At 31.6% G+C, this 15,448-nt stretch overlaps 1 protein-coding gene across 2 annotated transcripts; it reads right to left on the bottom strand.

Annotated features, from left to right (window-relative positions):
- Positions 1 to 7,768: 7,768 nt before the first annotated feature.
- On the bottom strand, positions 7,769 to 14,211 carry LOC107867240 (GPN-loop GTPase QQT1). 2 transcript variants are annotated; one of them, XM_016713388.2, is made up of 11 exons: positions 14,053 to 14,211; positions 12,920 to 13,044; positions 12,247 to 12,291; positions 12,035 to 12,114; positions 11,609 to 11,683; positions 10,221 to 10,324; positions 9,966 to 10,122; positions 9,745 to 9,832; positions 8,887 to 8,959; positions 8,658 to 8,788; positions 7,769 to 8,104 (listed from the first exon to the last, which is right to left on the bottom strand). In XM_016713388.2, exons 2-11 carry the CDS (start codon positions 13,009 to 13,011, stop codon positions 8,029 to 8,031), a joined length of 921 nt encoding a protein of 306 aa, XP_016568874.1. In that variant the 5' UTR covers positions 13,012 to 13,044; positions 14,053 to 14,211; the 3' UTR covers positions 7,769 to 8,028. The 2 variants fall into 2 exon arrangements, with proteins under 2 accessions (XP_016568874.1, XP_047267081.1); XM_047411125.1 differs by lacking the exons at positions 11,609 to 11,683; positions 12,035 to 12,114; positions 12,247 to 12,291; positions 12,920 to 13,044; positions 14,053 to 14,211 and adding an exon at positions 10,851 to 11,043.
- Between the last annotated feature and the right edge of the window lie 1,237 nt (positions 14,212 to 15,448).

Genomic DNA, 15,448 nt, shown 5'->3' with positions numbered 1-15,448 from the left:
AAAAAAAGTATAAATAAAGATAACTATTGAAACCAAAATTTATTCTTAACATAATTATCAATAGAGTTAATGAGGAGAGAGAGAATATTAAAGACTAAAAAATAGGAGATAATAACAAGCACTTAATTTTAAAAAAATATTATTTCTAAAGAATTGCTATAACTTGCAATTAAATCTTTAATTCAATAATTATGTAAAAGTATTGCTATAACTTGCAATAAACAATCTAATAACTATATACAAAATAATTTTCACAATTTTTTTTCCTTTGAGTTAATTTTTGGGGTATAAGTTAGGTCAGAGACTTAATTAACATGGTACTAGAGTTGAGTATTATATTCTCGACTTCTTACGAGGCTTGATAATCCTCCTTTTTTGACGTGTGAATTAGATCAAAATCCTAATTTGATTACTAATTACTAATTTATTTCAAAATTACTCTTTTCTTTAATGAGTTTTTCAACTTCGGAAAGATGCAAAAAGGTAATGTAGACTATATATTCTTTGATTTATGTCGTTTGCTAATTTTCTTAAAGAATGTGTCACGCTCTAAAAGTTCACTTATTATGAAATGAAAGGAGTATCTAGTACTTATTTTGGAACAAATCAAAAAAATTCACTTTATAAAATATTTCTCGTCAAAGATGACTATGACCCACTCTTACAATTTTAACTCCAGAGTTAAGACATGTAGTTGAGTATGGAGCATGAGGATAGAGGCGGTCACGAAATTTAAAGTTTATGAATTACTACAACAACTTTAAATTAGTATATATAATATAATAATAAGTTGAGTTCAAAATCAAATAATATTTAAAATATTCATGATTTAAATAAATAACGTTATCTTCTTTTTTTCAAAACAAGCTTGTACTTATATTAGAGTGGATTTCAATGCCTAAAAACGTGCTCTTATTTTCCACTGTTTTACAATTATAAAAAGATGTTTTCTATTACTTATCTAATCATATAGAATACTTAAATGGTTCCGTATGCGATTTTCTTCTTTTGTTTTGGCTGTAGGTATGCATACTGTAATTTTTTATTTTTATTTTTAATTTCCATAGAATTTTGAATTAGTCTATGCTTAAAAAGACAAAATTTTTACATCGAGTTGACAACTTGTTAAATTTGTACTTTGAAATGGACAGCCAGAAGCAATTGAATGGTGTGGTATTGATCTATTGGATAAACTAATTGACTAATATTTACAATAATATTTACTCATTTAGTTAATATATTTATAATGATTCAGCTTAATTAATTATTCAAACGTTATCCAGAAAGATTTTTAAAAAAATGACTTGTTTAACTTATCCTTGAATATTTGGCCAATTCAACCAAACGGTAGTCTATGTTATAATGAAATTATTGAGGCACATTATGAAGAAAATTCATCAATTTGGGGAGTGATTTTGAAAATACAAAGTACAATTGATCATCGAAATATAAAATGTGTAGATATCTCTAAAATTACTATTACAAGTTTGATTTTTCTCCTAATTTGGAAACCTTACTTTGCATTTTTCTATAGAAACTGTTTGATGGAGAAAATTATCTTTTATGGTGATTTACGAATTTAATTAAAAAAATATTTTATTCAGATTTTCTCCATGTAGAATAGACATAAAATTTAAAACAAATTTTTAAAGGACTACAATCAAATATCTCATATTTTATGTCTTATTTTAACTAGGTACAAAGTTTTTAAAGATACATTGACTTTTGATTCGTAATCATAAGCTAAAAATATGTATAATATATCCAAAAAGTTATTAATTTTGCGGTCCGAAGCGTCACTTAAAATGTTGCAATTAAAAAATTACAAATAGAAAAAAAAAAGAACATTCTTGTTAATTAGAACAAATTAAAAAAAAAACATTAACACTTAAAATAAAACAGATAGATGTCAGTATTATAGTTTTATCTTCTTCCTTTAATTTTATCTTTCCTTTGGACTGACATCAGCAGCACATTATTACGGCATCCATATTGTTCGGAAAATATAAAAATTAAAGATCATGTGGATTAATAATTAAAAACAGAAAATTACATTATATATATGGGTCAAAATTATTTTGTATATACATCTTTTAGCTATTTCGTAGATCTATTTTTTCATAGTTTAAATTTATTAATGAAAATTTTGATTTCGCCACTACGACGTAGATCAAGTTATCCAAAATAAGTATTCAGTTTCGTACAAGAATGAAGTTGAAGAGGAATCTTGGAGTAACTGGTAAAGTTGTTGTCGCCTCTAATACAAATTCATGATAAGACTTCATACAATACATCCTTATGGTTATGTTCTTTTTCGAGCTTTGTGCATAGCATAAACTTTAGTGTATCGATCTGTCTTTTTAAATGAAGTTGAATCGTGCAATGCATGTGAATGGAACTGCTGAAGAGCATCTAATTAATTATTGAGAGATCTGATACATTCTATAAAACAAGACTTGTTTTATTAACTCTCCAGCTACTCATATATATGCATTCTAGAAGTAAGATTTATATACGTTGAAGGGTACATGTGCTACTTCTTTAATTATTACTTTGCAAATTTTCATTGTATTATATAAGAAAAAAAAGATGAATATATCATATATGCTTGAAGGAACACTGGGAACTGTTAAGTCAACTGATGACAACTTGGACACATTCAGGAAAACACGTTCTAAGAAGTGTGATGTAGACAGTCTATCCTAATACAAGCATCAGTATCTATTTTCACGATTCAAACTCTTGATGTATAAATCACGTGAAGACAATTTTACTATTACTTCTGAAAGTGCTTCGTCGTAACAAATTATAAAAGTTCTTTGTCTGGCTTTTCATTTTACGTTTTTTTTTTTTTTTTTTTATAGGCAGCGTGATATGTATGTTATGCTAGTAGTCTAGTACTACTATTTAAATGATGATGAAGACACAAATTTTCAAGATTTCTAGAAGGGATGGACATGTATGTCCATCGAGCACACCCTCTATATCTTGCATTTACATCTATTTCCCATCTCTAATCATTTCTATAATCTAAGTTTAATTAGCATTTATGATTTAATATTCTTCTAATTAAATTATTATTATTAATTAGTTGATCCTTACCGTCATAGCTAGCTCGTGCATTTGAGATATAACTCTTATATAAAGCGATTGTGATACTGCCACTTCCTTTGATGAAATAATTAAGTAGTATTTTAAAATGATAAATATTTAACTGCACTCAATATTTACATTGAATCTTATGAATTTATTATAGTTAAGTACTCCTTCGTACCAAATTGAGATATCACATTGATTAAGAAAAATAATTAATAACATGCTTAGTTTACCATAATAGTCCTATTAAATGATGTTTACATTTTAATTTGAAGAAAAAATAATTAATGCAAAGAGTAAAACATGAAAAAAAAAAAATTGTCTCTTCTTAATTAATGAAAAAATACAAGTAAAATGAGAAATCAAATTAGAAAATTTGGGACGGGTGAGTAATAACTAATTTGGCAATCAGGTGCTAAAATTCTATAAATATAATAAAGACGAATCATTCATTTATTAATTTTGATATAAGTATAAAGGAAAGATAAACTTTTTATCTTTTTAAGTGTTGTCCCCTGATCAATCAATAATTCAGGTACCCTATTCATTGAAAATTTACTCACCCAAGATTGACCGTCATCCTATTGTAATACTCCCTCAAAGTCAATTAATTTAAGAAAAAAAATATACATAAAAATTACTATGAGTCATAATAATTATTAACAAAATATTTAAACGACATAAGAATATAAAAATACTATATAAAAAGTATTAGATTTGATGCTCAAAATTTAAACTATGTCCTATAAATTAAAATGAAACGAGTATTCATCTGTATCTTTTGTCAAGTCTTCGTCAACCTTCATGCATGTACGCTTCTCCTGCACGTCAAGGTCAACCACGAAGGGATGTTTTTCAATTTCTTTGTTATTCGGTTGGTCGATTTTATTTATTTTTTAAATATTTTAGAAAAATATTTTTTAATAAAAAAAATGTGAAAAAGAACTTTATTAATGAAAGTAATGAAAATAAGTCATTTTATATGGACTGTGTCCCTCCATCCTCCAACACAGCTCATCTTCACTTTCAACTCGGTATGCCCCACTTCCACTACTCCGCACCCCTACTTCATTTTTGCTACTTTTTTGTCTCATTATATGTTAAACACATGAAATGTGAAGTTAATTAACTTTTTTATAAGTTTTTTAAATATTTAAAATTGTTAAATATTGTGATTTATATAAATTACTTTTTATGTTGTTTTCACATAATACATATATGTTACTTTCACTATTCAATTTATGGGATGCAAATGAAATATTGAACGTCAATCAAATTATTTTTTATCTATTTGCTTTATAAACATGAGGATTTATCCAATTTATATTACTTTGAACGTCAATCTGATTGCCTCTTATTAATACTCTCTTTATTTTTTTTATTTGCTCTATTTAGGTTGCACACATCTCTTAATAAATTCCTTATAATATACCTCTAATTAAAGAGCAGAATGTTTGAAATAAATTTAAGTAACTTAACGTTAATATATTTTTTACATGTACACTAAATAATAATAAATAAACATTTACTTATTTTTCTGAAAAATATTCTTACACACCCATATAAGTACATACTTTATAGTAAGATCAATGAATCACCAACAGCAGTGGTAGCCCAATGGTAAGGGATGTCTACCCTACCCAAAGGTTGAGGGTTTGACTCTGAGTATGGACAAACACTCTGTTGGGAGCTCTTCCTTCCAAATGGGGCCCAATGCGGGACGAATTCAGATATAGTCGGACTTCTAAAAAGCGGATACCGGACATCGGGTGGTTTAAATCAAAAAAAAAAAAGACAATGAATCGATATCTCACATTTCATACTCACGATACGTCTCTATTTTCTATTTTCTACTAGCTACTTAGTTCAAGAAGCAATACTTTAAAGAGGTATCAATATAATGATGTATTTTTAAAACGTAACTTAAACTTAAGGACTCTAATATTGTAATTGCCAACCGCAAATTAATGGTAATTACAACTTGACTTTCATTTTGTATGTACCACTTAAGTGCACGATTCATAAACCTTCTCAAAGATCATATCCTATACCCTTGATTTTTTTTCTTTTTTGTTGGTTCTAGTACGATATTTAATGTAGTAAAAATAACATAAATCTCAACCTTATTAGAATTATTTATACTCTCTTCCACTTTCTTAATTACTTTAATTTACTCTCTCTCCCGATTCATATACATAACAAGGCTGACACATACATAGAAACCTTTATATATATATATATATATATATATATATGACAAGGCCGATTCATATACATAACAAGTATGACAAGACTGTATATACATACAAGGCCAACATATACATAACAAAGCTGATTCATATACATAACAGGGCCGACATATACATAGAAAGCTATGTATATGTATTTTTAGAGAAAAATAGGATTTTTGTAATATGTTTGGATAGATGGAATTTTTGTAATAAGTGAAACTTATGTTGTGGATTTGTGTAATTTTTAGTATAGAACCTCAATTAGTTTGAATTGATGGCGCGTAAAATCCATTAAAAAAGTGTTTTTTACCTGGAATTCTTTTTTATACCTAGCCGTCTAACCTAATTCGTGTTCTTCATACCTTCCTATCTATGGTTATGTCCTCAGTAAGCTTTAATGCTCCATGTCACATCTAATCACCTCTCTCCAGTATTTCTTCGGTCTACCCCTACCCCGCCTGAAACCATTCATAGCTAGCCTCTCACACATAAACTGGGGCATTCGTGCTTCTCCCCATCACATGTAAACTTGTTAAAACAAGATAAATTTAATGTTCCTTCAATCAAAAATCATCAACAATAATAGCTATCGTACTCAGTAAAATTCACAAGTAAGATTTGAAAAGGATATATCGAGCATGCACAATCCTTACTACTATCTCATGAAGATAGAGATGTTGTTTTCAAAAAATTAAAAGTAATATTACATAATTAATAGTAATACTATAACTAATTAGTCCTCAATTTATTCTAATCAAATAGGTAGTTATAGTTAGATAAGAGGGGATATATAATTGAAAGGTTAAATATGATATTAGATTAGGTACTAAAAGTGGCAAAATTCCATTGTGAAGAGATGCAATTAGCTAGACTTTAGGATAATATTAACAAAATAACATTCCTTTGAAATTGTGATACTTATCATAGATGAGATAAGTTTTTGGACATAGAGGGCCAGCATATCCTTTGGAAAACTACAAAGAAACAGACAAATGATTAAGTAATCTTGGTTAATTTCAAAGACAAAATATAATTACCAACTTATTCAAGTTTGAAGGATCAATATTAAGTAGTCATGATTAATCTTAGAGGTTGAAAACTGTTTGAAATTCCTTTTTTTTTTTTTTTTTTTCAAATTTTTAAACTCTATATTATTTGCAGAACTATTTAAATAATGATTAATAGGTAACCTTTTTCCGGATTAGGTAGAATATTTTGTAAAACTACTAAATTTGCAGACATCAAACATTACAAAATAAAGATACTTATTATTCAAATTTAATGTAATGTTCGTAGGAAATATAAATATGACAACTATGAATACATATTATGTCATCGAGTTTGACTCGTATATAAATTCTATGTATTATAAAGAACATATTATTGGTCGGTTTCCTTTATCTTATAACAACTACTAAAATTAGCTTTCTAGAAAATAATGGAATTTATTCTTCTTTTTTTTTCATTCATTATTTATACGATATGTTAAATCCGATTCGCATTATGAAGTCCCACATTGAGAGGTAAGACGTTTTTTAATAAAAACGACTGACTTTGTATCTAGATATTCAAACTTGAACCTGAGACTTTGATTAAGAATGAAGGAATATTTATCACTCCATCACAACAAATATGAAATTTCTAAATAAACTCCATGCTTAGCACACTCCAAAGAAACAGCTCATGGTACACATAATTAATTGCAAAAGTTTCTTTGTTTTTGTTTTATTTTTACTTTTCCTTTTTTCATTTCGATGAGGACGCAAGTGTCATCAGTGATGACATTTTGAGTAGCACCTTCCAGTGCAAGGCAAGTAAATTAAATCACCGCTAATCTTTTTTTCCAACTATACTATATAATATAAAATAAATAAATCTGGGCTTCTGGAAGAGAATAAAATTTCAATTAAATTATTGTCAGAGGAGGGAGAGAGGTGAGGAAGAAATGAATGTTATGGTCAATTCACATGTTTAGAAGTTTTCATAATTCAATTATAAATCATAAATATTTGACTTTTTCAAACTCTTGATATGGGTTTTCAAAAACATTATTTATTTTTGAAGTATATGAATTTTTTGTATTCATTTTGTTATCATCAAGACCTCCAAACTGAATCCTCCGGACAAACTATGATTCATCATAGTAATATACTGCAGGTCTTATTTTTTTCTTGGTTTGGACCGATTAATACTGCTTGTCACTGAATGTTCTAGATAAACTTCAAGTGGGATACTCCAAAAGGACATTTTTGGAGAATCAAATACGAATTCGACCGAGCAACATGGCCTACAACATCAACATATCGAGTATGACCCCACAAGTGGAGTTGAGAGAATGACATGTATGCAGACCTTTCCGATAACCAATGCTAGGCCCTATATGATAATTGAAAATGCACATTGCAGATGAGGCTCTATCTAATTTGTTGTACAATTGAAGATTTCAGAAAAAGTAACTTGGTGTTCATCTATTTTATTTTACTACAAAAAAAGAAGTTCAGTAATGAGTAAATATTACAGGCACTCAAACGAAAGAAGCCCATATGATTTTACCACAAGCCTTCATCTTTTTTTTTTCTACAAAAAAGGAAGTTCAGTAATGAGTAAAAAAGACCATACATTAAAATAATTAGTTTTTTGTTAGATGCAGTATTCAGAGATTTTATCACAAGCCCATATATATGATTCCAAAGTGGACCAACTATTTTGTATCACTGTTCCTTGTCATATCAAAGTCTTCATCATCCTTAATGTATTTCTCCTGTACTGCTGCAACTGTTAATTGGAATGTCAAGGTCAACTATGGGAACCAGCGGCAGGAAAAATAAATCTTGTTCAATACAAAATCAATCAAATGTCTTCCAAAATTTATATTCCTAAGAAACTCTGTATGAGGACCAGCAGAAATAGAGCTAACAACTGACGGGCCACATAGGAAGAAGTACAAACAAGAAACTGATCCAAAATGTAAAACATTTGGATATGAACTTGATCCACCAAAAAATAGTTAGTTTTGGAATGTGTAGAATCACGACGAAGTTGAATAAAAATCCCTACTTCGTTATCGGGGCCAAATGAATGATCTGCTACACATTGAATCACCAAGTAAAAAGTAAAAAAAAAAATTGGTTTTGGAATGTCCAGAATCATGAAGAAATTGAATAAAATCTCACTTGTCGAACTCAGGATCAAATGAATGATCCACTATTTTCATAAAATCAGCAAATCCAAGTAGAGGGACACAAGACCACGCTATTGTGCTTGCCCTAACGTTTGAAATTTTGTATGGAAGGCGTCCATTTCTATGTTAAATGACATGAAAAAGGATATCTGTAGTAGTCCCAATCAACGGGACCAACTGCAATTTTGCTGAATCCAACAGCACTTGCATCTATGCCAGCAAATATATATCCATTGCTCTTGTCAATTAGTTTAACTAGATTCCCAACACTCTCTTTATCCTGAAATGGTTTATAAACTCAAAAAATTTATCACTACGTTAACAAAGAGAACAGAGGATATATCTTCCGTGAAGTTGACAATCTCAATCACATCATACCTGGATATCTAAAGTCGTGAAGTTGACAAGTCCATAATCTTCTATCACCTCGCAAAGCTCCTTTGTAAGCTTTCTGCATTATTTAAGCATCAAAATAAAAACAGTAAGCTTCTGCATTTTCCACGTATTCAACTCGAAAACACAATGTTTAGGTAAAAAGATCCTTTCTGTTTATTTCGATCATGTCAAGCACTTAAAATAAATGACAAAATCCATGCCTTAAAATTTTCATAATCTATACTTGTAGCAATGAAATACTATATATTCCTCCACCAAGTGATAAATGATTGATTGCAAACATTGAGGATCTATTTTTCTTTTCTCCACAAAGGCCCAATATTACCTTCCTCATTAGGATAAAAACGGTAGTAAGAAGTGGCAATATAAATGTGTGTGAACTATAAAAATGAGTCAAAGTAGTTCACTAGTCACCTTCCAATTAGAAAAGATTAGTGAAGGGAATGACACTAAAATAAGGTGATGTAGATACAACTCGGCACATAAAAAAGAAGACGAGAAAGAAAACTGTGTTTTGCTTTTCTTTTTCTCCCTCCATTACCCTCCCTTAATTTCTATCAAAGATAGAGGTTCAACACATTAAACTGACAGACAACATTTATAAAAACATGAAACCCTCTCAAGATTGTAGTAGTATAGCAACAAAGTGCAGAAGTTATTTACTCCACAAGCTTGTAGAAATATATAGCAAACTGGACTCCAGCAACAAGATTTCCTAAAATATCTGTCCTAGTTTGACTAGAACAGTCAGAAACTACAAAGTAACGACAATGTGTTATATTGGCCTATGAAAAAAAATCAGCTATCATTTGACAGTGTTTCTAAAGAAAGGTTGAGCACCTATATTTAGCAGAGCGAGGATCCTGACTGAGTGCATTCTGCAAATACGATAAATCTTGGACGTCTGTGTAGAAGTCCAGGTTAAAAGCTGCAAGAACAAGAGAAATACAGAATAAGCACTTCATAGTAGCCACAAAGGTGCTTCATACCTATACTCTAATCTCCAACATAATATTCCAAATTCCAAAAAGATACTCTCCAGATGAATATGATGAACTAACCTAGCTTTCCATAGCTTTCAATAAGATCAATCTTTGACAAAACATTGACGTGAGGAAGCTCCAAGTGTAACATGGTGGATAACGAGAGGAGCAATGCACTCACATATTTCCCTGGATCACTGCAAAGATGGGCATCAACTAAATGGACTGCGGTCAACTGCATTAAACAAACCAAACAACTAAAAATTTCGCTTTAACAGGAAGCATAATAGTGAAGGATGAAATAGATGAGATAACTTTAAAAAAGAGACTAACCCTAAGATCTAACTTCTTTATAAGTTCCATAATCATGTTCTTTGCATTTTCATGAAGGAAAAATAGTTCCACCTGACCCGGAAAATCAAAAAGTAAATAGTGCTCTGCAAAAATAAATAGATAAAAGTCAGAACAAGCTGAGGTGATGCTCAGAACACTGCAGTTTCCACATTAGACAATGGGTAAACTGTGAAAGGAATTTCCATGAATGTGCTGAAACTCAAGAGCTAAAGGTGCTCAAACAACTTTGCTAAAAATGCCCATACTCGAACTTTTACTGTACATAACTCATCATAAGAAAGTTAGCAAACTCAAGCGAGTAAAATATTGCTGTAAATGAGCATCATATATAAATACTACTTTTTAGTCCAACCCTGATCAAGTGTGTTATCCATCACATTCAACACATTGACTCAAGTTCAGATTGACAGAAACCATTACCAGTGACTACACAGAACTATCAAATCCCTAAAATCTAGGATGTTTAAGGTACATGAAGTCATCAAAGGCAGCTCCAAGCCACTGCCAGAACGGGAGGGCAGTAACAACAATTACACCAACAACAACAACATACCCAATGTATTTACACAAAGTGGGGTCATGGGAGGGTAAAGTGTACGTAGTCCATACCACTACCGCAGATGAAGTAGAGAGGTTGTTTCCTATAGACCCCCAGCTCATGACAGATAACAGTAAAAGGGCAGCTCAGTGCACTAAAGCTACCGCTATGCGCGGTGTCCGGGGAAGGACCCCACCACAAGGGTGTATTGTATGCAACCTTATCTTGCATTTCTGCCAAAGGTTGTTTCCAAGGAAACAAAAAATAAAAAATAACATTATAACCAAAAAAATAAAAAATAAAAAATAAAAAAGTAAAAGCACACCACAAAACTATAACACACTGCTAGATAATAAAGCAAACAAGACACCCACAAGGTAAAAATATAAAATCATATACATCACCAAAACACCACGAAGAAGAAACTCCAAGCGCAGATACAAACTAAGCATCATCTCTACTATCATGGCCGAACTCCTACTCACTAGCCCTCTACCCTAATCCGAGTCCACACCTTCCTATCAAGGGAGGTTAAGTAAAACATGGTAAGAAGTAGGTGAAAAAGGGAGCAGAGAGGAAAACAGACAGATTAGCTGAAGAAATACCACAGCGATGCAAAACGACTGCTCTTTCCACATAGAATGAAACTTTAACACACTTAATGAAAAGTAGTAGACTTCCCAAGATATACAGAACATTAAAATGGTATAAACACCTCCATCATGGAATGAACACCAAGCCAGTTCCAGAAAAGAATGGAATGATTTACATAAGTATACATTGATCTCAGTCAAAATTTACCAACTTTAGATTGAATCGTAACCACAACCTTTAAGGAGAGGTTTTAACCTAGACTCCAACCAGTCAATATTCTTCATGAGATAGTCCATGCAATATACGAGCCCTACAAAAAGAAGAATAAAGCTATGAATTAGAAAAACAAAGTAAGAATCGCATGATTAGTCTTCTTTCTTTTTTCAAGTCACGATCTGAATGATGACATTCTTTTTTGCTTTAGCTTTAGAAAGGAGAAGGGAAAAAGGCCAATTTGCACCACCATCCTTCCCCAAAGATTCGGTTAGTGTGCATAGACTAACAGCAATTCAAAGCAAGGAAAACATCATCTACATAATGAACAATAACTTTGCACCAAAAAATAGATAATGGACGTAGCCAAGTTTAGCAACTTGGAACTTTTTTATTAAATAACTAAATGGAGACTGATCTTAATAGAAGGGCGGGAAGGAAATCTTACCTCCATTCGGACCAAGAGAATGTTCAACCATAACATCACTCAGCTTAATTAGATCCTCAATGTTCACAGCACACTCATATCTTTATCAGATAAGGAAGCACAGAACCATATACACTGTTTTCCTATTTAACTGTAAATGAACAATTTTCTTGAATTAGACATCAAAATATGTAATCCAGACATCGTCAAAGAAACACAACTCAAGTGGATACGGTAAAGCATCATTAGCAGGATCCAAATTGATAACAGCAACTTTCCTGCAATTTAAACAATCAAGAGGGACAATATCAATGTAAGTGATCTTATTACAAGTAAATAAAACATCTGTTGCTTGCTTGGACTCTTCAAAAATGTCAACAGGTGTGTGTTGGATTCTCTAAAAGTAGTGTAATTTTGATGAATCAACACGGGTTTGGCTCTGAAAGTGAAGAGCTTGCGCAACTTAGCTGCCTATCTCTAGCAATTACCTACCGATCAGTCAGTCAACTACGCCTCCATTCACAACTAATTGAGCCAACTATATTTTTCTTTTTGATGGGTAACTACTTGGGCCAACTACATGAACCCAATATATTCACTGTACTCTAGTCCGATCCTTTCTTCCAATATTAAGTAATTATCTTTTATTATTCTCCTTACCGACAACGAAGTCTCTAACCACATTAAATAGTCATATAAATAGAAAATAACCTTTTCGTTTGAATCTTCGAAGCATGAATTACTAGAGTACCATTAGCGCTCAAAATCAACAATCTTTCTTGCATTGATATAAGAAATTGGATAATCATAAGAATCTGTTCTTTATAACCAAGAGCAAAAGAAATTCGAGAAGATTAGATATAAATAAGCAGAAAACAGAAAAAACAAATGGTTGAATTACATTACCTTCCGATAAGTTGGAGGAACTGAGACATCCCATTGCAATAAGTGGTTTTGCCAGAACCAGGGGGGCCAATCACTACTTGACCAAACACCATTCTTCTAAGTTCTTATTCTAACCCTCAAAGTTCCTGCTTTGTAAAAATACATTCACTTTAAGAAGCAAGCTGTAAAAGGTGTTTGGTCTTATGATAAACTTTAGTTAATTCACGGAAAAACCCAATTACTAAACCCCAAAGGTGAGTTTTAAGAAAACCCTCTAAAGTATAAAAAGCATGCCTAGTGGTCGATGAAGTGGGTTGAGCACCATGAGGTCTAAAGTTCAAATTCCATAGAGACAAAACACTAGGAGATCATTCGGTACAATATATGAGAGAATCTAATACATGTATTAGTCATGGTATTATTTAATCCTTTGTTTGAGAGTTTATTTATAACTAATACGCTATAAAACCTATTCAGTATTATAGGATGTATAATTAATACATAGCAAACCAATGTATTAGCAATACATGAGCTATTAATACATGGATAAAGACAAAACTACTATTAATACACCAAACCAAACAAGTGGATAGGAAATAGTCCCTGCATAACTAATTTCAATATAACTAATCGCAGTGTTACCAATCCCAACATCACTTATACACCAATTTCAGTACTATTCTTATACACTCTACCAAACGCCCCCTAGGTAATTAATTTCTTCCCAGCTGTTCTAGCCTGGGTCAAAAGAGTTACTTGGTATCGGTTCCTGTGAATTAGTCAAGTATAGTCCGAGATACGTGCAAGCTGGCCCGAACACTGCACAGTTATCAAAAAAAAATAACCACTACTTTCATTGACCACAAGGTAACAGCCTTATGTGTTTTTTTCTTTATTAAGCATTTCTCAGTAGAAAATCACATTAATAATATCAATTCCTACGTTAATTACTGACTAAACATGTAAATTAGGTAGCGAATATCACAACCAAGAAGCAATTTCACTCTCGCATTCTTTAGTTAACATTCTCTATTAAGTTTTAAAATATATCCTTGTGGTCCGACCCGCCCGTAGCGCCCCTTTTTTTCTCCTATAGGTTCTCTTTTAATACCAACAAACAAGCCAGCAAAAGCCATAAAGAGAGAGAATCGAACCAGCTTCAGATTTTGTGGAGAGTTGCCTGAAAGTGGAAGAGCTCCGCCGCTGCTACTGATTTCTCGGCGTCTGTCCAGCGGCCTAGTACATAGAATTACTATATCAGATACTCCCTCCTTCCATTTGACTCTAGAGTCTTTCAACTTGTACGTACGTCAATATTAATTAACAGCATATTTAAAAAACTAATCATATTAATAATATTTTAAAATTTTAAATTTAATTATTATTAATTTCTATAATTATTTAATATTAAAGGTGATATTAAAAAAATAAATAAAATATTCTTAACTTGCGAAAATGAACAGCTAATTTGAAATAAGCATATTTAGAGAGAAACCTAAGTAAAATACAATGGAGAAAGTATTCAAATATAGCAAACTTCATGACCTGAGACTATCCTATAGTCGTAATAAGGTGCTTAGAGTCACAGGTGAATCCCAAACTAACCTATTGTCTGATATGACCCTAAGGAGTTATTTGGTGTGAGGTATGAGGGATAAATAGTGTTACGCTCCGAAACCTAAACAGAGCGGGCAAGAACCGTATAAGTATGTGCTATACAACTGACAGATATTCTAAGCAGAAGAGTTACTATTCCTAAACAATTATAAGGGTCTATGTAAATGCACAATTCTGGTTCACTGAACCTAACTGATATAGACAAGTGAAATTATGACCACACATAACAACTTAACACTGTCTACGAAGCCTTTAGAGAAATAGTAACCGTACTAGGGAAGATGGTCGAGGTAGGCCCCAACATACCCATACTATAATCAAAAACATGATGAAATAGTACTAGACATTTATTAGCTCCAAGTAAGAGAGGAGTTGACCTACTGCTTTGCTGAATACGGACAAGTGCCTAGTATAGAAGTTTGCTCATTGATATATCTGATTTTGTATTTACAGAAATGCAGTGGCCCAAAGGTAGGAACGTTAGTACATAAAAATATGTACTAGTATGTAAAGCAGACAGAATAACAAGTAAACGTATAAGAATGCTCAATGAATCAAACAATAGAATGAGCAACTGCGGACGACTGAATACTAGAACCTCTTATATGAAACTATAACTTATGAGAGAACGAGTGACAATTACACCATATAAGACTATTACCTATGCATTTACCTTATTAACTTATCATATAACCATTTATAAATAGATCATCGTTATTAAGGGCCTAGTAATTTGCCTAAGTGATGTCCTATGCCTACTTTTAATACAAATAATCATGTGATGGCCTACCAAACGCATTTCATGTCAAGTGTACAACATGTGCTACCCAAATACTCCTGACTATGATTTCATGCGTATAACTGTAATCGCGATCTGTACAGGGTACGCTCTCATGGGCTCACTATGAGGGTCTGCACGCTGGCCATATGTGT

The sequence above is a fragment of the Capsicum annuum genome, chromosome 4 (genome assembly GCF_002878395.1).
Source record: "Capsicum annuum cultivar UCD-10X-F1 chromosome 4, UCD10Xv1.1, whole genome shotgun sequence".
Lineage (NCBI taxonomy): Eukaryota > Viridiplantae > Streptophyta > Magnoliopsida > Solanales > Solanaceae > Capsicum > Capsicum annuum.
This window is presented reverse-complemented; position numbering and strand designations above follow the sequence as displayed.